The sequence below is a fragment of the Astatotilapia calliptera genome, chromosome 7, assembly GCF_964374335.1.
Source record: "Astatotilapia calliptera chromosome 7, fAstCal68.1, whole genome shotgun sequence".
NCBI classification, from domain to species: domain Eukaryota; kingdom Metazoa; phylum Chordata; class Actinopteri; order Cichliformes; family Cichlidae; genus Astatotilapia; species Astatotilapia calliptera.
Genome location: NC_137428.1, coordinates 56,191,624 through 56,214,450, shown reverse-complemented (window position 1 = coordinate 56,214,450; position 22,827 = coordinate 56,191,624). Strand labels below are relative to the sequence as shown.

General features: G+C 39.8%; 2 protein-coding genes across 4 annotated transcripts; both read left to right on the top strand.

Annotated features, from left to right (window-relative positions):
• Nucleotides 1-1,018: 1,018 nt before the first annotated feature.
• skor1b (SKI family transcriptional corepressor 1b) lies at nucleotides 1,019-7,996 on the top strand. 2 transcript variants are annotated; one of them, XM_026175806.2, is made up of 8 exons: nucleotides 1,019-1,271; nucleotides 1,663-3,407; nucleotides 3,734-3,833; nucleotides 3,928-4,032; nucleotides 4,147-4,206; nucleotides 4,783-4,857; nucleotides 6,546-6,620; nucleotides 7,201-7,996. In XM_026175806.2, exons 2-8 carry the CDS (start codon nucleotides 1,680-1,682, stop codon nucleotides 7,293-7,295), a joined length of 2,238 nt encoding a protein of 745 aa, XP_026031591.2. In that variant the 5' UTR covers nucleotides 1,019-1,271; nucleotides 1,663-1,679; the 3' UTR covers nucleotides 7,296-7,996. The 2 variants fall into 2 exon arrangements, with proteins under 2 accessions (XP_026031591.2, XP_026031590.2); XM_026175805.2 differs by having other exon boundaries at nucleotides 7,198-7,996.
• A 757-nt stretch (nucleotides 7,997-8,753) lies between these two features.
• pias1b (protein inhibitor of activated STAT, 1b) lies at nucleotides 8,754-20,862 on the top strand. 2 transcript variants are annotated; one of them, XM_026175803.2, is made up of 14 exons: nucleotides 8,754-8,874; nucleotides 11,500-11,818; nucleotides 11,976-12,060; nucleotides 12,230-12,277; nucleotides 13,351-13,441; nucleotides 13,545-13,679; nucleotides 13,795-13,900; nucleotides 14,708-14,781; nucleotides 15,016-15,176; nucleotides 15,868-16,001; nucleotides 16,083-16,257; nucleotides 16,356-16,495; nucleotides 17,333-17,370; nucleotides 20,259-20,862. In XM_026175803.2, exons 1-14 carry the CDS (start codon nucleotides 8,851-8,853, stop codon nucleotides 20,604-20,606), a joined length of 1,878 nt encoding a protein of 625 aa, XP_026031588.2. In that variant the 5' UTR covers nucleotides 8,754-8,850; the 3' UTR covers nucleotides 20,607-20,862. The 2 variants fall into 2 exon arrangements, with proteins under 2 accessions (XP_026031588.2, XP_026031587.2); XM_026175802.2 differs by having other exon boundaries at nucleotides 8,758-8,874; nucleotides 11,386-11,818.
• The last annotated feature ends 1,965 nt before the right edge of the window (nucleotides 20,863-22,827 follow it).

Here is a 22,827-nt window from a genome sequence, read left to right as displayed (position 1 = left end):
TTCCACATTTAACGCTGACTGGACAGAAATCTGCATTAAATTCATAATTCTGATATCAGTAATATGCATTTTTATTAGCATTTTGCAACTGTTTTATTATTATTATTATTATTATTATTATTATTATTATTATTATTATTATTATTATTATTATTATTATTCGCGTGGTATCACATGGTACACCTCTCAGAATAAGTGAACAATTACAGATACGTTGTTATTACCGCTCTGCCCCACTGGGGTCGATGGGGCCAACGGGATCGTGTCCTGTTACCTTCATTAATATTACATGACTGCCTGTCGCAGCACTTGTGCCAGATGAAAACAATTAATCCAAACCTTTATTGGCTTTTAAAGGGTAAATGTTGGTCGTTTATGGCACGAGGCTTCACAGTTTTCTTCTCGTGGATGCCTTTCTTTCAAAAAAGAGGGAAGGACCCAAGCGAGAGATCACCAAAGTGACCTTATAGAGCAGCTGGTGATTGTCACAGCGCGCGTTTAGGCCGGGGAGCTGGTAAACGGCGTGTCCGTGGGAACACAGCACATGATGAAGGCCTGAGCGCCGTATTCATAGGCGGACGCGCACAACAATGTGTTGGGGGGTCCCTGCTGTTTTTAGTGGAATGCCTGATCCCACTGCAGCCTCCTCCGTGCATAATGCCAAATAACCCTGAGAAGGAGCAAAAAATAATGAAACGCATGTAACCGACACCACATCATGACGGAATTATGATAAAATATTATATATTTTTTTAATTTAAATGTATTTTTATCATATTTAAAATATAAGAAAGCCGATTGCTTTAAAAAACAACAACAACAACAACAACGATTTATTCATTTATTTAATGTATCTTTTCTAAACACTTTACCCAATAAACCTCCAGGCTGCTTTGAGACTAAGCACTCAGATCAGCTCATCTTCATTGGTCATGAATCCATAGTTAATTCAGACTGCCTGTGTGAGTGGGAGTGTCTTGCCATAAGTTTTGCCGTCACTTGATTGCGATCGTTGTAGTGGAGTGGGGGGGCTGTACCACAGTCTGCCTGCCATGTGGACTCTGCTGCTGCTGGTGGCGCAACACAAACCATCCGCACACACTGAGAGGGGAGCAGAGAGGCGGGAGGGAGGCGGTGCTGCACGGACAACTGCGTCCCACTCCTAAAGCAAACATCTTCAAGTCCTCCAGCGCGGAGTTGTCATTGCTCCGACATTCACTTGATCACAGCTTTGTCGTTCACGGCGGAGGGGAGCTGCGCGAGCGTCTGAGGTGAGTTTGGGAACAGACTTTGGGCAGCAGATGCACTGAGTGTTTTTGGGGTGTTCCTTATTATTTACGCGCAGTCTCTTTGATATAATCGTGTTCATACACTGAAGAGGTTTAAGATATTAAAGCAAATATAATTCCGTGAACTTTAAGCGTGGAATAGCTTATATGATTTCTCTGCAATGTCCTAAACACGAGTGTCTGCTTTAAAGACTAATTTCTAAAAATAAAGCATCAGCTTCGTGTGTCTTAAATTAAAAACGAAGGCCTGCAAATGACTTGTCCTCGACCTAAAAACGCTGCAGTGAAAGCTAATTATAAAGCTGGAGTTTTGGCGTTCGTTTAACTCACGTGTTCATATCAAACCTTGCTTTTCTTTTTTTTTTCCCTGCAGCTTCTAGGCCTCCAAGGATGGACTCGATACCTGCGGGGCGAGACTCCACTTCCTCGCCAAACTCCAAACAAGAACTTTCCTACCCGAGCACTAACTTGAAGCCCAACCAGGTCGGAGAGACTGTGCTGTACGGAATACCGATCGTGTCTTTGGTAATAGACGGCCAGGAGAGACTGTGCCTCGCACAAATATCCAACACCTTATTGAAGAATTATAGCTATAACGAGATACACAACAGGCGTGTCGCGCTGGGGATCACTTGCGTCCAATGCACCCCTGTCCAGCTGGAGATCCTGCGGAGAGCAGGGGCGATGCCCATCTCCTCCAGGCGCTGCGGGATGATCACTAAACGCGAGGCAGAGAGACTTTGTAAGTCCTTCCTAGGAGCTCACTCGCCCCCCAAACTTCCGGAGAATTTTGCCTTTGATGTGTCCCACGAGTGCGCCTGGGGGAGTCGAGGCAGCTTCATCCCGGCCAGATACAACAGCTCCAGGGCCAAGTGCATTAAGTGCTCCTATTGCAACATGTACTTCTCCCCGAATAAATTCATATTTCACTCCCACCGCACGCCGGAGTCCAAGTACACGCAGCCAGACGCAGCTAATTTCAATTCTTGGCGGCGGCATCTAAAACTAACAGATAAAGGCAGTGCCATGGAGATTTTACACGCGTGGGAAGACGTGAAGGCCATGTTCAACGGGGGGAGTCGCAAGAGGACGCTGCCAGGCAGTGGGTCCGGGTCTAGCTCTCCTTTGAAATCACACGAGCCCAGCCGTCCACAAAGCTCCCCGGAGATCCCCGCAAAGATCCTAAGCTGCGAGGGCAGCCGGGGTGCTATGACGAGCACGCGCAGCTACCCGGTCATCCCGGTGCCCAGCAAGGGCTTCGGGATAATGCAAAAGATCCCACCGCCCCTCTTCCCTCACCCATACGGGTTCCCGGCTTTCGGCCTGTGTCAGAAGAAAGAAGACGGCATGATGGGCGAGCAAAGCAAAGGCGGCCTCCCGGGTGTGCTGTGGCCTGCCACCAAGGACAGCGCCTACCACTCCTTCCCCATGTTCTGGCCCGCGGCCGGCGCGCTGCCCATGCCCCCATATCCCCAAACCCACCACAAGCCCCCTCCAGAGCTGCTGTGTCCGCCCAGGCAGACTGACATGGACATGTCCGAGCACAGTGACCGCAGCACCAACACATCGAAAGACAGCGCGGTCGATAATGACCGATGCTCCAGCACTCAGTCTCTGCGCAACGAAGAAGACAAGTCAGGGGACGAGGGGAGGCCGGCGGAGGGGGTGCCGCTCCAGCCCCGGAAAATCAGCTACGTGTCGGCGTTCAGACCTGTCATCAAAGACGCTGACTGCATCGCCAAGCTGTACGGCAACAGAAGCGCGTACAACGGCTGTCGCACCGGTTACTTATCGCCCGACTTTTTAAGCGAGAGCTCGAGCTACCGCTCTGTGTCCCCGTGCGTAGACAGTGAGGGCGAGCCAGACGTGGACGTGGAGACAAACAAAACGCAGGACGAGGAAGAGGAGGAGGGCTCCCGGCCTCTGTCTTCGGTGTGTCCTCGGACTCCCCTAGCTTTGACACACACCGTTTCACCACACGATTCTGACTCTAAAGGCCTGCAGGAGAGCAGCCTGGTCGATTCCCAGAAAACGAGCCTGCACGTGGCCCAGTCCTCTGAAAGAGAACTGCAGACCAAGCAGTTATCAGAGAGCCACATAGCTGCACCTTTCACCGAAGTGAGTGACTTCAAACACGGGCGATAATTCAGAGCTGTAATTTTCCCCTGAAGATCGGGTTCTGTTCTTTTTGCCTGTATGTGTACGTTTCAGCAGAGAAATGTGTGCTTGTGGGGGAATTTCTGTCTATGTTAAAACAGTGTAACACAACAAAAGGCATTTCCACATCACTTAGGAGGGGGAATAAAATCTTTTATCGTTTCTCTAATAAAATATCTATACATTAATTAAAGGTTTTCATTATTCATTTTTTTTATGTTTTACTCCATTACAAATATTTTTTTTTTCACCAAACTTCAAAGAAGTGGTAATTCTTTTTCCTTTAGGTTTACACACCAGAGAGGAGTGAGCTGCAACAAAGGAGCAGTCCGTATCAATTCAGAGCTGCGAATTACCCGCCTGGAGTAGGCCTACTTACAACAAACGGTTAGACTTTTATTTTCCTGCCTTTGTTTAAAAAAAAAAGAAAAATGAAAAAAAAAGGGAGGGAAAAAATTATATCGACTTATTTTGTCTTAAGATGAGAGTGCAAGTAAAGAAGAGCCGTCTTCCACAGTGGAGGAGATCGAAACGAAATCTTTTAACGAACAAAGCAGCGAGGAGCACCAGCGAGAGCCGGATGAAGGTAAGTTACACCGAGGTCAGAAAAAAGGGATTTCAAACAAAACAAAACAAAAAGCTCAGTAGATGTGGGACTACATTTTTGCCGAAGAACTTAATTTATATTATGTGTACTCAGGCGAGGACGCGCCACCCAGAGCTCTACCAACACAAAGGGACATACAAAGTCTGGCAAAAGGTAAGCTATCTACTGCTTCTATTATTATTATTATTATTATTATTATTATTATTATTATTATTATTATTATTATTTACATTTGACGTAGCCTACATTATTGAGTTTTTCTCCATCACATACATTTATAAATATAAAAAAAAAAGCTCATGAGAGGTTGTAGATTAGCGGGCCTAAATTTTATAAATCAAGCAAAACTTGAGTCAGTTTCAACGTCCTGTCGCTCATCTGCACCTTCAGAGTCCTTGTATTTTCGAGGTGGAGCGACCTTTAATTAAAAAATTAGAAAAACTGAAGTTAAAGTTAATAAGACAACACCTCAGACTTTCCACTTTCATCTTTTGTTACATAAATGTGGGGTTTGGCGGGGGTGTCGTCTGCAGTCCAGGAAGACCTGCTCTGAATTTTCAGTGCAGATGATGATAATGATGTGCTCATCACTGTCATTAAAAATAGCAGAAGTGTCCTACATGGAAGCTGATGGGAAAGCCCTCATCTTTTCTCCTTCAACACCCGGCGTTTTTGTTTGATTTTGATTTGTTTCTTTTTCTGTGTTTATTTATTTGTTTATTTTTGCAGAAGAGCTACAAAAGCAGCTCTTGGAGCAGGTGGAGCTGAGGAAAAAGCTGGAACGTGAATTTCAACATTTAAAAGGTAAGCTAATCTCTGCCACGGTGCATGTAAAGGCAAATGTTCCTCCTCTCTGTGACTGAGGCCAAAACATAAGCCTTAATATATCAAATCCACCTCAGCAGTAGTTCCCATGTGCTGCAGCGGAACTAAATAACTGCTCCTTTTAATCTGATCTACCTTTGCCCCTTTTTCATATTGATATACTGAATATATGTTTTTTTTTAAATATATGTGGACAGCAGAAAAAAAAGGGTAACTTTAAAAAGTCAGTGTTTGATTTTTATGAAACACTAACTGAAAAATATCTATAATAATATAATTATATATAAAACGGTTCCCCATCCACCACAATGAAAAATGTTACAGAACATTCCCATCTGCAGTCCATACATTAAGACCATCTGGATATGACACTAACAGCTTCACACTGGCAATGTAAAGATCATGATTTTGAAAATGAAACTAACCATGTCCTCAAGAAGCAGCTGCATTCAGGTGATTAATCAGGTGAATATCAGGTGAGATATGAGCAAATATTTTTTTTGTAACTTAAAATAATTTTATCCACCTTTTCTTACAAACAAATAAATACCTTTTTTCTGAAACATATTATATAGCAATATGAATATTTGGCAGACTCATATAAAAATTGAGAATTGATGTAATACCCAAAATATGTGCACTGGTTGCAGTACAGGTAAAGATGAATAGAAATTAAGATAAACCTGCAAGAATGGAAACTAAACGATGTCACATACAGGTAGTTAAGTGATGATGAAGGCTTCCATATATAAAACTATTTGTTTTTCAAAATTTTTGGAAAGAAATTAAACCTATATGTGGCCCATTTAGCATATATATATATATATATATATATATATATATATATATATATATATATATATATATATATATATATATATATATATATATATATATATATATATATATATATTAAAATTATTATTAAAAATCTAGGGACAAGACAGTAAAACTTGTTAATGTTAACCCTGTAATATCATTAATATTGGAAACTTTTTAAAAAAATTTTTGATACCTAGCATAATCATCCTATTACTATATCTGAAAGTAAGACTGTTATGAATATAAGAGTGGTGAAGAAACATTATCAAACAAAAATCTGAGCAGATGTTATGATGTAACATATTTAAAGGGTATTCCGTTTATATTTCTCCTAATATAAACATGTCCTTGCAAATGCTTTTTTTAACTTTCATCAGTGGCATCAATATTTTAATTATAGGTCGGATTTATTTTCATTTAAATGCTATAAATAAAAAAAATTATTGTCATAAGAAAATGTTTTTGTTTCCAGCTGAAGGCATGCCCGGGTGTTTGCTACCGTTGATGCCCTTGGTTTGTAGCTTTAGCTTGAGAAGAGCGCCCTCTACTGATCAGCTGCCCGACAAGTTTAATACATGCATCTGTTATGAATGGCATCAGCCTCTTAAAAGCCTTAATTTATAAGAAACTATTGCCTCTCTCTAAACAAACATTCCACTTTGTTTGTTTATGCTGTGGAGGTTACATGATTGTTTAAAATGACAAAGATCAGAGGTGCAAACATTTCCTACATGGTTCTGTCAGTAACTTTGGGGACAGCGGTGGCTAAAATGAAGGGGGTTTTTTTCTGTCTGTGAAATAATTGTGGTTGGTTTACTGACTCAGATCTTTCATTTGCTTCTCAGATAATTTTCAGGATCAAATGAAAAGGGAACTTTCCTACAGGGAGGAGATGGTCCAGCAGCTTCACATAGTCAGAGGTGAGAAAAATAAAGCAAAGGCAGCGCGCACAACAGCGTTTCAAGATGTTTCTAACTGTGGGATTTACAGATATTTTATAGCTTATTTTTCATGTAAAATCACCGGCGACAGTCTATGTGCTCAATTAGGTTTATTTTACTGTTTTCATATATAACGGACAAGCCTGATTTTTCACATGATCTCTGTTTTTGGCATCGGGGGTGCAAAGTGGTGAACAGTATCATAACGTAACTTTATATCAACAGATATTAGTGGCCAGCTCTTGCCTCTTGCGTGCACACTTACCCCAGTGAATTGCTCCAGAAAGAGAAGGTCGAAGGGTAATTGTGGATGGACAGGCTATTTGAGTGGATGGTCCACAGCCTCTTTAAACGCTTCCAAACTACTTGTTTTGAGCAACTCCTACTCATATCATGAATCGATCATATCATCATTTAACTGTAAACGTGCAGTTGTGTTTAACTTGTCTTATGTAGGTCTAAATGTTTAAACAGCAGCAGCCTCTGTAATCCCCAGCAGGATGATTTACGCTCACATGCGCGTGCACTATTGATTGTTTGATCTCCTTCTTCATAGAAGCTCACGACGCTTTACACCATTTCTCCTGTAAGATGTTGACTCCTCGCCACTGCACCGGATCCTGCTCCTTCAAATCGCCTCTGCTACCACCGTGAATCAGACACAGGGGCGCGAGGACGCAGCCACAGCTTCTGTTAAAAACCACACCACGGGAGATTTAAAAACCACCATGGACACTCTGAGCCAAGCTGAAAGTAGTCTAAAGTGTAATTACCTGTAATATTTAAAAAAAAAAAAAAGTTAAAAAAAAGTGGATCTCCACCCTCAGCGTTTATGTATCTCGCATACAGTGATTTGTTTTATTGAAATTATCCCATCGATTATTATTATTTGTGGCAAAGTGCAATGACAATGTATGTTTGTTGTAAAGGTGGGTTATTATTTCTTCTTCTTCATTTTTTCCTCCCCCTATCAACAATAGCAGCTTTGATTAGACGGTTCATTGCTCCTTATCCTCTCAGTATTGTAAATAAGTCTACTAATTTTAATGTGTTCTTCCATGCAGGCCAGTAGCTCACTTTGGATGTTATGCACTTTAAAACGAGTGGTGGGAATTACAGTAAAAAACAAAGCAAAACAAAATACAAAAAAGCCTCCGCGTTGAAATACAGCATATTTATTTCTGTAGCGGTCAAACTATGCCTATTTGCTGTTGGAAATTTGAAAAACACAGAAATTAGTAGGCTGAATTAGTGCATCTGCGACCTTGTAAGCAGTGACATATCCTATTAAGAATAGTCTATTCCTCCATGTAATATTTGTTTTTGTCGCTAATGAATAAATCATTTTATTTAAAGAAGTGTGATTTATTTCCCCCCATATTTACATTTCTTTTTACCTTTTTGATTCCCACAACTTTTTTTTCTTTTTTTTTCCTGCAAGTAATCAATCAACACAGGATCTCGTGAGCCAGTGGACTCCTAATTTAGCAAAACCCACTTATGTGAGTGCACCTTTTACCTTTGTGAATGAATGAATGAAGCTATGTGCTGTAAGCGTTATTTAAATAACTGTTTGTGGAGGGGGAAATAATGCCATATCCATGAGAAAACAGCTTTCTACACGCGGAAAACAAGCAACCCGAGGCTATTTTGAGTGTGGAATATTCGTCTAGGTAATCGACGACTGAGACCTAGATCCAACTTCCCAGAGCCCAAGGAAACAACTTGAAATGATCAGGTGTTTAGTTTATATATATATATATATATATATATATATATATATATATATATATATATATATATATATATATATATATAAGTGATAAGACAAGGAAAAAGTGGCGGATTCCCAAGTTAAGATTGCCAATATTAATTACGTCTAAATGACTTAATTATAAGGATCAAATATTTCCATTGTCAGTTGACAAATTAAATAAAAGATTTACAAATTATAGCACGAATAAAGGGAAGAAACACTGCGTCTTAAGCCTAATTGCGACCCTGTTTTATCTTTACGTACTGCAGAGCAAGCCAACTAAGATCTGAAGGTGCGCCCTGCTTTTGTTCAAAGTAGTCTGTAATACCTCGGAGACGCCCTGTGGTCGTTTGTGTGCCAGCAGCGCCCCCTGCTGTGCACTGTGGAGAATGAAAACTGACTTTTTATGTTTCTTGAGGATGGCTGTTGCGCCTGCGCAACCAGTGTAACAAGATGGCGGAGAGTGCGGAACTGAAGGTAAAGCGAGTACATACGTTAGCTTGATAAATAAACGTTTCACACACTGAGATTTCAATTTCAGGTGTTAGCGCCGTTGACACTTAACAGTAGACACCCGAAGAGTGTTGTTATGAAGGCATATGATAAGAAAACAGCAGAGCAGAAACGACTAGATAGACAGTTAGCTGACGAGCTAGCTCGGTAGCACTAGCTTTGTTATTGTTGCACACTCTGCGTTAGGCTCTGTCTGTGGTTCACCTGCACTTATATAAGGTCGGATGTGGGCTTTAGCAAGAGATGAAGCTAATATTCCTGTCAGCGTGTGAAACCCACTGGCATTGTAATGTTAGCCTCCTAGCCTTAACAGTAGTTCGCCGTGCGAACCGCAGTGTGTGTTAAAGATGGGCTCTGTCTATTCCCTGGAATCCTAGTGCAGGTTAACTTGGATTGGCTATACTTTTGACATCTAGTCCAACAAATTACAGACACTGTCCACACTCCTGTTTTAGTGTAATCCAACGCGATTTGTTTTCAAACACAAGTTAACACAATGAAAAGTCTTGTTTTGTTTCAGTGAGGTCACACCAGCATCATGCGGGCGGTGTTAGTTAGTTTTTACTTATTAAACCACAGCGGTGTGTCCCCACTTTCTAATTTAATATTGTTAATGGATTATTATTTCACTGTGGATAATTACACTACATGCAAAAGGATTTCATTTTGATCTTCACTTCAAATGAACTAATATCTGCGATACTCACACGTTGCATTGCCAAAGGTGATCATATCAACTGTACTGTAGCAATCATTGAGGTTGATCAGTAAGTGTTACTTTTGTACAGCATAAAATGCATTTGAGATGAGCTCACTAAAGGTTTAAATCTATCTGTAATTTCTAAGAGTACCGCTTTTGAGTTAAGAGTTGGATTTGCGCAATACTGCAGTACACTTCTTTAATCTGGCTTCATCATTATGTAGGGAATGTGTTATAAAGGTGTTTTCATGCGTGATTCTGATTTGCACTGCTGGTGTTGCAGTTAAAAGAACACAGATTCTAACACTAATTAGTCATTTGGTATTTAAAACCACCAAGACTGTCTTTATTAGTGGTATATACTATACTGAGAGAGAGAGCTCTCTGTGATCCCTTATTCTTGAATATGGCAGGCACCACCCTGTTATGGGAGTGTGTTACAGAAAAAAGAAATGCCATTGTAGTCATCTCCAAACTATGTTTTAAGTTTTCTTCGGGGCGATCGTGGCTCAAGAGTTGGGAGTTCGCCTTGTAATCGGAAGGTTGCCGGTTCGAGCCCCGGCTCGGACAGTCTCGGTCGTTGTGTCCTTGGGCAAGACACTTCACCCGTTGCCTACTGGTGGTGGTCAGAGGGCCCGGTGGCGCCAGTGTCCGGCAGCCTCGCCTCTGTCAGTGCGCCCCAGGGTGGCTGTGGCTACAATGTAGCTTGCCATCACCAGTGTGTGAATGGGTGGATGGATGACTGGATATGTAAAGCGCTTTGGGGTCCTTAGGGACTAGTAAAAGCGCTATATAAATACAGGCCATTTACCATTTTCTCAAGCCAGCTTTAATAAGTACATATTATGCAACTTCACAGTATAATTTGCACCTCTAAGGCGTCATGAGAATATTTTCCATTGCTTAAATATTTATCCCGGGTAGGTCACTGATTGATTGTCAGAGGAGATTACCAAAATATTTGCATATGGACTATATGATTGCAGCCTGTCCTTTTAATGCTGACGTTGCTTTATTTGTCTGCAACGCAGTCATCCACAAAGATATTACAGCATGTAGTCAGCACAAGAATATGAGTGGAGGCTTTACAGTAGAATGTAAGATAGTAGAAACTATTTAAAATTGACTTTTATTCTCTCTGTGTCTCAGAGGCTGTCATGCAGGCTAGTGTTGTTGCTTTGCTTCACTGCATTTCACTCTAAAATATTTGTTTTGTTTTTAAACAAACATAAAAGAAACTCACGTCCTGCTAAATCCTTGAAAAAAATAAAACCACCATATAGTTTAATGCAGTCTGTTGCAGCGTTGCCACCTTCATTGTCAAACATTACCAGAGTTAGATTATCTTGGACAATGTCTCAAAAAGTTTCTGTAGTGGATTCCATTATTTTGTACAGCTGACCATGTCCACATCCTGTTTTACCACGAGCAACATGTGCTGATGTGTTATGAATTAAAAGTACAAAGACGTTGCATTTAGAAATGTGCATTTCTGCATCTAACCAAAAGCCTGTCTCTTCCATAGTCATCTCAGAGGGGCTATGTTTACAGACAAATATTAATGACTCAGTGAAAATGTTGTGTGTGGACATTGCAAGATAGCAAAGGATTTAAAAGCATTATTTATTTATTTAAAAATAAGAAGAAGAAGAAGAAATTATTTAACAGTTGTATTTAATTGACAAAATAGTTTTTTGTTTCTTTATGACAGATTAGAAATTTTTGTTTTTAAGTTGTTATAGATCTTCTTTTCCTCACTCTTCATTTTTCACCAGCAAATGGTAATGAGCCTTCGTGTTTCTGAGCTCCAAGTGTTGTTGGGATATGCGGGACGGAATAAGCATGGGCGCAAACATGAACTTTTGACCAAAGCTCTCCACCTACTCAAGGCTGGTTGCAGTCCCGCAGTGCAGATGAAGATCAAAGAGCTCTACAGGCGGCGCTTTCCAACCAAAATGGTTTCGCCAGTGGACCTAGCTCTTCCCGGTGTTCACGCTGCAGCCAGCTTGCCCACTGGCCTTGCCCAACTGGGGTTTGACAGCCACGGTTCCCCATCACCGCTGCTGCCTGTTTCCTTACTCGGGCCTAAGCACGAGCTGAGTCTGCCTCATCTTTCCTCCGCTCTGCACCCTGTACACCCTGATGTCAAGCTCCAGAGATTGTCATTCTACGATGTGCTGGATGAGCTGATAAAGCCAACCAGCCTGGGTGAGTCCACAACTTCCTGTTCAGCTTTGTTTAGTGATAGCACCTCTCCATTGCGTGCATCCCATGAAAGCACCGGGTAAAAGTTCAGCATCTGTTGACCTCAGTCGTTTCTGTAGGTTTCCCCACTGACTCTGTGTTTCTGGTTTCTTTTTCATAGCTTCAGACAACAGTCAGCGGTTCCAGGAAGCATGTTATGCCTTTGCATTAACACCGCAGCAAGTTCAGCAGATCAGCAGCTCCATGTAAGTGAGAAAGCTTCTTGGTACATTCGGCAAGTTAAATAAATGAGAAGGCAAATAACTGTCACTTTTAAAGCTTTATCGCTAATTAACCTTTTATAATTAAATATCGGAGAAAACCGAGTCATTCATGTGTTGTGTGTTAAATATTTCTTCTTTTTGAATTCTTCAGGGACATATCCGGGACCAAATGTGACTTTGCTGTTCAAGTCCAGTTAAGGTATGACTAAGATAGCCTTTTCTTTTGAGCATCTGTTTTAATCGGTGTGATGTGGCGGTGTGAGTAATGGGTCTGTTTTTAGCTGCTCTCCATTTTGAATCAGCCAGAAATAGTAATGTCACATGAACAAAAGTTTAGAGAAAAAAAGAGCAACTGTGCACACATCCAGACTAACTTTTCTTTTAAGTGACAGAACAGAAAAAGGTTTGAAAACTAAGTGGCTACAAGTAATAAGTGAACCCTTAAAACACTGATACACAAGCAACATTTTGATCCTCAAGCGTGCCAAAGAACAAAAAGCCTAAGAGAGCTCATGCAGCTGGAAACTTGTTTCTAAATGTTTTAATCCTGAACAAAAGTTACGACAGTTTTGTTTGTTTTAAGCATGCTGCTAGTGTTTTTCTTTTCAAATTTAAGAAATGAAAGCCTCAACCTGCTAATTATGATTTTAGTTATCGTTAATGATAAGTGACAATGATGAGATCCTGCCATCCATGCTCTTCTGCTTATCGTTATCAGGGTCATGGGGGGGGGGGGCTGGAGGGCTGGAGCCCATCCCAGCTACGCAAAGATAAGAATTGAGTTGAATTACATTGAGGTCAAATTTTCAAATGAACAGTGAAGGATACAAGGCATGTTTTTCTCTTGGGGGCTCAGGCTTTTGTTTATATTCACAACGGACATGAGGGATTACAAAAATAATCAAAGAAAAGTACAAGCATATTTGGATGTGGACACATTGTTACCACACTAAACAGTAAAGGGGAAGTTTGCTTTAAAGAACACATAATTTATCCAGTCTAGCCTGTAGGATTTCCCAAGCCAGCATATATATGACAGAGAATACTTAATGACATTAAAAACTGGTGAATGACATCCGTTAAGAAGTGCTCTCCTGTATCATAGATGGAGATGGCTGTACTTGACACAACCGAAAACCTAAAATAAGCAAGAAAGAAAGAAAGCCAGCCTTTTTGTCAAAGTGGTAACTGAACAGAAACAAATTGTGTTTGCCATTTTTTCCTCAACATCTGAACTTATCCTCGATGCAATTTGTTTTCTCTTATTTTCAGATTTTGCTTATCGGAGACAAGCTGTCCCCAGGAGGACCATTTCCCCCCAAATCTGTGCGTGAAGGTGAATGGAAAGCCTTGTAATCTTCCGGTGAGTCCTTGGTGTTTGTTTTGTTTTTGTTTGCTTGTCATAGAGCATTTCCAGTGTTTAATAATGTGACTGTGAGTTACTAAATTTGTTGTGTTCCTTATAGGGATATCTTCCTCCCACCAAAAATGGAGTTGAACCAAAAAGGCCCAGTCGCCCCATTAACATAACGTCTCTTGTCCGGCTGTCTACTACAGTCCCCAACACAATTGTGGTGTCATGGACTTCAGAAATTGGCAGGGTAAACACACTGGATTCTCATTTTTTTATGTTTAAACAAATGGTCTGCGGAGTTGTGAGGAGAACATGAACCATCAGCATGACCTGGTTTGCTTATTATTTCCTCTTTTTTTCAGTGTTTTTCCATGGCTGTGTATTTGGTCAGACAGCAGTCGTCAGCGGTGTTGTTGCAAAGACTACGGGCCAAAGGAATCAGGAACCCTGACCACTCCAGGGCTCTGAGTAAGTCACGATATTAATTGGGAAGTACAAAGAACTGGATCTGCCCCATGATTTGTGAGAATGACATTTAAGAAACAGAAATTTCATACAGTAACTCTGCTACAGTTTTCTAACTGGTCTGACCACAGAGTCGAAACAAAGGTAAAGGTACTTTTCTTTGCATTCCTCATATGTTCTCTGGAAAAGTCCCTCTGTTTGTTTATGTGAACAAAGGCCAACGGTGGAGCTTACATTTTCTGCTTCACAATTTTGTAGTCCTTACTGTATGTGGGACTCTACAATACTATCAGAGTAATTCCCCTGAATTTGCTTGTTTCAGTTTGGTTTTTAATGTTTAAAGTGTTTAGTTTTTACTTTAGCTTTGTTTGTTTTTTTATATTTGCAATATGAAATAATTTGTCAGTAGCAAGGTCACAATTGTTCCTTTAACACAGACACACTGGGAACAATGTTTGGTCTCAATAAATCTATGCAACAACATTGTGCTTCAGTTCAGTTCAGTTTTACTTCTGTAGCACCAAATCACAGCAACAGTCGCCTCAAGGCATTTTATATTCTAAGGTGAAGACTCTATTGTAATATAATGTTTTAAGAGCTTTTCTTTTATGTTTTTTTTTTTTTAAAGTTTTTCAATACATGTTAACTTTTTTCCACTTTTTTAGTTTTGTTATGTTTTTTTAGTTCAACAAACTATAATAACCTTAAAACATTGTTACACAAGCAACATTTTGAACCTTAAGTGTGTCAAAGAACAAATTCCATTAAACATTAAAAAGTTGTGACTCTAGCACTTTGTTTTGCTTACAGTCAAAGAGAAGTTGACGGCCGATCCAGAGAGTGAGATTGCTACCACAAGTCTAAGAGTTTCTCTCCTGTGTCCTGTAAGTACCATTCATCACTATCCTCCTTGCTTCTTAGTTGCTTCTTAGCCTGCTGTTAGAGCAACAAGAAATACGTTTACAGTTTTAGTGACCTGAGGTTTACGGTATTTGGATGTAAAGTGGTTGGGGACTGTTGCTTTTGTTCTGTGCTATTATATAGTATAAAACTGATCACTGTGTCAGTCAATGAAAGCGACATTTATCGAATTATCTTTCTTTTCTTTTCTTTTTTAGTTGGGGAAGATGAGGCTGACAATCCCCTGCCGAGCAATGACATGCTCACACCTCCAGTGCTTCGATGCTACTCTTTATATTCAAATGAATGAGAAGAAGCCAACATGGGTTTGTCCAGTCTGTGACAAGAAGGCACCATATGAGCACCTAATTATTGACGGGTGAGCACGTCTTTTTTTTTATTTTATTTTTTTAATGTCGGGTATGGTTCCATGCCCATCCGTTTAGTATGATGTAGTCAGAAATGCTCTCCTTCCTCTACTTTGTAGAAATGTTAATCCAGTCGTCTTCTGACCAGAAAGGGTGGAGCAGGTTTCTTTAACATTGGCAAAAAAGGGATGCGCTGAATGCCTTTTTAATTTGATTAAACCCACTTGTTCTGGGTGGATGTTGCTGATCAGACAGCTTTAGCAAAAACGGATGCAGTCATCTGGTTATGAAGTTAAAGTTGGCTTAACTTTAACATCCTGCATTCCTGATTTTTATCAGGATAATCCTGCAGCTTGTCTGACAGTTGTCAAGATAAATAATAATAAAACTGCATGCTGCATAAATAGCGTGTAGCTTTATAAGCAATTAAACTCAGTTAAACTTCTTGTTTTAACTTGAAACAGACTTTCTTTGGTTTGTGTTTTATTGTCTCCTGACTATCTTGAACACAGCTGTTTCTGGACTGGATTCCTGGACAGGAATTGCCAATAATACAAATCCTTGTTTATGTTTATTTAGTATCAGTTGCTCAATCTGCTCATGATGAATCACAGCTGTATTGTAATTCTGAAGTTTGACTTTTAAGTGACTCACAAGTACTTAAGATTATTGTAATAGAATTGGAATGGCTTGTTTTTCTAGGTTGTTCATGGAAATCTTGAATAGCTGCTCTGACTGTGATGAAATCCAGTTCAAAGAAGATGGAAGCTGGGCCCCTATGAGGTCAAAGAAAGAAGTGCAGGAGGTTTCTGCTTCCTACAACGGTGTAGACAGCGGTATGTCAGTTGATTTTAATCTTTAAATCTAATCTTCCCCATGATCTGGGAACGCAGACTGACATTGCTGTTTCCTTGTAGATCTGTCTGGAACCGATGCGCATGAGCACAAACGGTCTTCTAATGACAACTGCAAGAAAGTAGATGTGATCGATCTGACACTGGATAGCTCCTCAGAAGATGAGCTAGATGACGAGCCGCCTCCTAAAAGAGCCTGTCCCTCGCTGTCACCCGTCTCTCCACCTGCAAGCAAAGGGTAAGTCATGAAACTGCAAAGGAAGTGAGATGACTGTAAAAAATGTGTTCAACTCTGTCTGCTTTTGTCTCTAAACATATGATGTTATTTCCTCCCAGAGTACTAAACCTGCACAGCCAGGCCTCACCTGTGAGCAGAGCTCCCAGCATGCCACCTGTGGAGACCAGTTACATTCCTCCCCCACCACCTCTCATCCAGGACTACCGCCACTACTATCACACAGCCAGTGACCTGCCAGGTAGCCCCGTCAATTTCCCTAAAGGAAATGAATTTTATCTCACTGCCATCATAGCGTGTATGTGTTAAATTCTGTCATCTGACTACCAGCATGAGTGTGCCTCCTGATAGACAGAACTAGGGATAATGTCGCCATGTCATAGGGAGATAACTTCACAGTGATTATTGTAAGTCATTAAGTGTACATTAGTCACGTAGGTTTGCGCAAGGGTGAGACAGTAGAAACAAAAACCTGTTCGTTTGGTTGGTTGTTTTTTTTTTTTGTTCTGTTTTGTTTTCGTGCAGTGGTCAGTTGAAATTTTGTAACACTTTTCTTTTTTTTCTTTTTTTTTAAAAGCATGCTGAGAATGATAAGACTTTGGTTTTTGTTACAAAATTTTCCTTATCAGGACACATTTATTGTTGTACTGAATAATTTGGCTCTCTAATCAGATAATTTATCAAATGTACCAGTGTAATTAACTGGGGAAGGTGTTTTTACTTTAAATTTTTACTTTAAATGCTACTTTTCCAAAAAAAAACAAACCCAAAAAAACTTTTTCTCAGAACTTTTTTTTTTTTTTTTTACACACTGAGCGAAAAGGAAACTGAAAAAATGGAGAACATGGACGCTTTTTGGGAGGGATTAATAAAATAAAAAGATATTCAAATTACCTCCGTAAAAATATTTGGCTCTAATGTGTCGATTAAATTGAAAGAAAGGTTTTTGTTGTGGGAAATATTCCATATACTGGAGACCTGGGGAATTTTCATTGTAATACATCGGTTGTAAATTATTCACTTGTAATGACTTCATGCCTCTGAACGCAGCTTGTAAAGTCGTTTCTTTTTCTTACAGATCAAAATTTCTTCTCCTTCCTTCAAGGCGACAATCAGGTACAGTTACTCATTCTCATCCAGCGACCACAAACCCGCCTAAATAGATTGTAAAAGAGTGATATATTTTCAGTAAGACAAATCTTTAGATCTGTACATTGAATTAAATAAATTTACAGATGTTTTTTATCCAGTGATAGCTGTGCAAATCAAAACTAAGCTTTATTCATACATTTAGTGCTGTACATACAGCAACCTCACTTTTTCTCACATACTTAAGTTACTAAAGTGCTGTTTGAATTATTATCTCGCTAACAAATAACACTTGCAGGTAGGGCTGGGCCATATTATACCGTTCACGGTAATACCGGTATAATGTTAGGCAACGATAGGAAAATGAAATATCGCGATAGAATGGGAGTAAAACGCGCATGCGCAGTGCCTTTGTTTTCATACGCACATGGCCGATTGTTGAGTGAAACAGATGAACCAGAATTGGTTTGTAAAAATGGTGCAACTTCAGTGATGTGGAACTGGTTTGGTGTTTGTCCGTCAGATACACAACAAAGCACATTTTTTTGCAGAACATGCAAGCCGAGGTCGTTATTGTTGTATTTGTCGGACTAAGATGCTCTTAAATCTGGGAGTAATCTGGGTCCTAAACTCAGTATACTTCAGGTCAAACAAACACTGCAGCATCACTGAGAGTTAACTGTCTAAATTCTTTCATCTTTAATAAAACGATCAGCATTGCTGCTTTACCAGGTGTAACAATTCAGTTTAACTTCCAGGCATCCATGAAAACAAAATTTATTACATTTAACGGAGTTAGAAGTTAGCAGGAAGCTAGCGGAAGTTAGCTCGCTAGTTTCGCTAGTTACCTAAGCATGATATAGCATGTTCTGACTGAGAGATTTCTGAAAAAATTCAAACGTACAGCTCTGCTATCACTTCCAACATAAATGAAGGCAGGAAACTAAACAGCAGTGACGTTTGTAGGGTTACTGAAGTTGGGCTAGCTGGTATATAATGATGTGCTACGTGATCGCTAGCGACACAGCTATGTTAGCATAACATAAACAGTGAAGCTGGAGGATGAACACTAAGGTTCCTCATGGTTAGAGACAAATGCAATCGCATGGCAGGATGCTGTAAACGGACCAAACTTCAGTCAGGAGAACAACTGAGATAATCCATCCACAATACGAGGTTAGTCATTAATATACTGCAACAACATGGGAATAGAGCAGCTGCCAGAGAATTCAACATCAATGAATCAATGGTACAGAAGTTAGTGATGGTGAGATGAAGCCTCATGATGAACTGAAGCTTTCCATCCAATTGGTCGACTCATGGTTCGAAGCATTGTGATGATTCATTTGCTCTACTGCGCCATCAAGTGGACAATTCAAGTGAAGCGGGCTCTTTGATTATAATGATGTGTAAACCTTATGTACATCTGGATAATGACACAAACTAGTGTTTGGTGCTTCACTTTTTAATAAACTAAAAGACAGAAATCAGATTATAGGATGTGTAGTGTTGTTTATTTATATTTTGGTGTTTATCATTTGTGATATTTATTACTGTGTGCATACTTTATTAGGAGAGACAAAATTAAAAAAAAAAAAACATCTCTTTCTTACTGGTTCCATCGAAGAAGAAATGCACAAGTAACTATGTAGCACGTACGTAATCCAATTCCACAACACGGTGTGATGGGGAATCAGCTGTTTTCCTGCCCATGTTATTTCGAATCTGGCGCGAACCGGTGAACCAGTCCCTGAATCAGTCACGTGGTACGGACTGCCCGCGAGGCCTCGAACGTCACTGCATACGTAATCAAAGCAAGCCTCGATACGCGCTTCAGAAAAACGCCCCCGCGATTACCCGACGCACGATTCGAAGCTTCGACACACAGGACACATCACTAACAGAAGTGGAGGAAGCAAGAAGAATGAGTTTAATAAAGTTTGATTTATCTGACTGCTTTGTTTAGCTCAATGTGCCTTATAATCCCGTGCACCTTATGGTCCAAAAAATATGTACTGCACACTACAGTTTAATGTTGCAAAGCACCTCTTTTTAACTTCAGTGGATATTATATATGGTTATGCTCAGGATATGTCAGCCCATTTCTACTGGAAATGCCTTTTGGTTAAACTTTCAGCAAGGAATTTGCATTTGCACTGTTACATTTTTATAAAGCTTTAATGTACATAAAAACCAGCTTCTTGTTTAAGTGAAAATTAATGGAAGGTTGTCTTTTTGCGCTAGTAATGTTGTGGAGTATTTTGTCTCGCATCAATTATATCGTCAGTTATATCGTTATCGCAAATTTTCAAATGTATATCGTGATAAATATTTTTGGCCATATCGCCCTGCTCTACTTGCAGGTGTACGCTGAGGTCCGTGTCAAATCTGAGGTCATTTGGAAAACTGATTCTCAGATTTCTGCTAAAACTAGTTTTCTGTTATCCTCTTACAACAACTGGTGTCTTCATGTGAGGCGTTTAGTGATTGTCTTTGTAGATTGTTACTAATGAAAGTAACTTGGTTTGCATCCCTCTTTCCAAATTGCACGACTCTCTGCCCGCACATCACTCACACACAGCGCCATTCAACACCACAGGAAAACATGCCAGTGACATTTGGGAACAACCTTAAACTTAATATTCACTAAAACAACTTAATTTGCCATTTTGCTTCTATCTTTAGCAGCTGTTAGTTGAACTACTGTTTATTATATTAAAGCATGCATGCAGTCAGACAGGCACAGGTCTTAGTAGTTTGTCTTAAAACTAAAACTTGGTCATCTGTTTTTGCTTTTTGGTTTGTTTTATTCTCCCCATTCTTCAGTGTCATGAAGTTTTGTAAATATAGCACTAGGCTTTAACATATTTCTTCACAGTATGCTTGACTGTTGTCACTCTTCTTTGTCCTGTTAGCATTACAATATGGTGATGGCTGCTGCAGCAGCTGCGTCGGCTTCAGCCTCAGAGGATCATGACCTGCTCCTCAACCGTTTCCTGCCCTACAGCTCCCCTCAGCTCTTACATGAACAGCCAGGCACCCCGGGGAGCAGCACATTGGCTGCCACCAACGGAGGCAGCAACAGCGGCAGCACCAGTAGTTTGGTGTCTTCGAGCAGTCTGCGGGACCGCGACAAAGACCGGGATCGGGACAGAGACAGGGACAGCCATTCCATTTCAGGATTATCAAGGTCCTCAGTGGAAGCAGCAGCAGCTGCAGCGGCCATTTATGGCTCCATATCTGACATTATCTCTCTTGACTAGATCCACTCAGAACTGAAAGACAAGGGAGACCTCGAGAGCAGGAGTTCTTTGTAAATAAAGAAGAGGAAGATGAAAGAATACAGTGCTATGTACAGAGAGGAAAATCTATTTTCAATTTTACTTATCATATGTATATAAACTTAGGACGCTTCCTGTCCGGTGAGTTACTTCAGTTGATATTTTTCTGTGAATACTGAAGACTTTTTCACACCTCTTCATGTGGTCCTTTGATTAAATTGTACCTTTTGTACCTGTTTTTACGGTTTTGTTTCGATAATTCATGTCAATGGCATTATTTCAGTATACATGCACAGAACGCAGTGGGGGTCACAACCTTATGGAGCGTAATATTCAGAATATAAAGCAAAAGGGCATTGTTATAGATGTACAAAAGGCAAGTCTCAGCAAAACAGGAAAATGGGTAACACTTTCTTTATTTTCTAAATGGCTTTATTTCTGTTGACATGCTGTGGGCAGCAGAAAGATCGGCCATTTTTTGCCATCACTGTAGAATTTTTTCAGTAGAACATTCATGCTGTGGTCATTATTTTAAATAATTATTTATGATGTAAGTTATGTAGGATGTGTGCTGTTTTTTTTTTTTGTTTTTTTTTAAAGAAGCATTCCCTATGCCTCTAGGAACTGTTGCCACTAGAAATGCAGGAGTAAATGCTAGATCCTTCTATTGTCGTAAGTGCTCTCTTTTCCTCCTCACTTCTTTAACTCAAATCAAACATGAGCGATGTTAAATTGTTCAAACTGTACCTGGATGACATAAATTGGGAGAAGTCAGTATTGTTAAGACAACACTTTTATTTTAATTTTATTTTGTTGTTGTTGTGTGAATGAAGGGCACAGGTCCAGCAAGAACCACTATCGGACCTTTTATATAAGTCTTAGATTTGCAGTATTGTGTAATTTTTTTTCTCTCAAAGTGTAGTTGTTTTACTTTGCATATTATATTCTTAAAAACATGCACAAAAAAAACACAATTGATGAGTTGATACCGATAAATTTCTGCTCCACCGTCAATGGGAGACTAGTTTCTGGTCCGCGTGAGGTGAAATGCTATATTTGAAAGGTGTAAAACTGTTCACTGAGTGCAATTGGATTAAATACATTTCACTGGGTTTGATTTTAGCACTTGTTGCTTTTTGTTTTTTAATTTACAGAGAGCCTGTTTGGAGCAGTGAAGCATTACAATGTGCAATTGAGTAGTTTTCAGCTTTATGTGTGTCTACAAATTACCTGAAAGCTCACCTGTTTGAGTGAATCACAACACCCTTTTTTTTGGCCCAAAACTCAAAATCATCTATGTTACTTTGGACTCCTCCCTTTCCTTTATTTTGTTTGACTTGTGCTTACAGTTAGAATTATTTATTATCATATATATTTTTCAGCATTTGTTTGATTAATGAACATGCATTGCTGTCATTGTATGTGATCATTTCTTTTGTAATTATATATAATTAATGCTATTTAAAGATGTCATTGTTGCTTGACATGCATTGTAACATTTTCTGTTTGTCTGTTTTGCTATCAGATGATGTCAATAACTCAATAGAAGCTTTGATCGTTTTGAACGGCTGCGAGGTCTACTGTGCTGTTTGATATTTGTAAGAATTAAAACCAATACAAGGAAGTGCATGTTTTGTAGATGGCGTGAGGACAGCTCCGTTTGCTTCTCTGGTAGCTTTTGAGAGCATTCAGTATAGCAACAAAATCACTCGGTTGAATGTCGCCAGCAAAAATGTACCGTCTCTGAGGAGCGGCGTGGCACTTAAAAGAAATCTGCATTGTTTATGAAATTGTTTTTCAGTATCAAGGTCTTAGGTTACAAAAGGATAAAGCTACGTAATATCATTGGCAGTTATTATTAGAAGAAGAAAGAAAAGCAACATTGTACACATTTGCTTGTTAGTAGTTTTCTTGATTTTGGAGGAGTGGAAATGGCCTCGGGGTATCCCTGTGTTTTAATGGTTAATTTAAACTAGGAGTGATGGCATATTCAAAAAATACAAAATAACTGAAATGATATTTATGTACTTACAAACCAAACTAAACTAAAATATTAATGCATACATATACAGGAAATGTCACTTTTTAAGTCTTTCTCAATTTGGTTGAGTATGTAAACCTGACAAAGTGCCGCAGGCTTTCTGCATTTGTTTATTCATTCAGCATGGTCAAAGTCCACTTCCCTGCTGTGTTTACCATACAA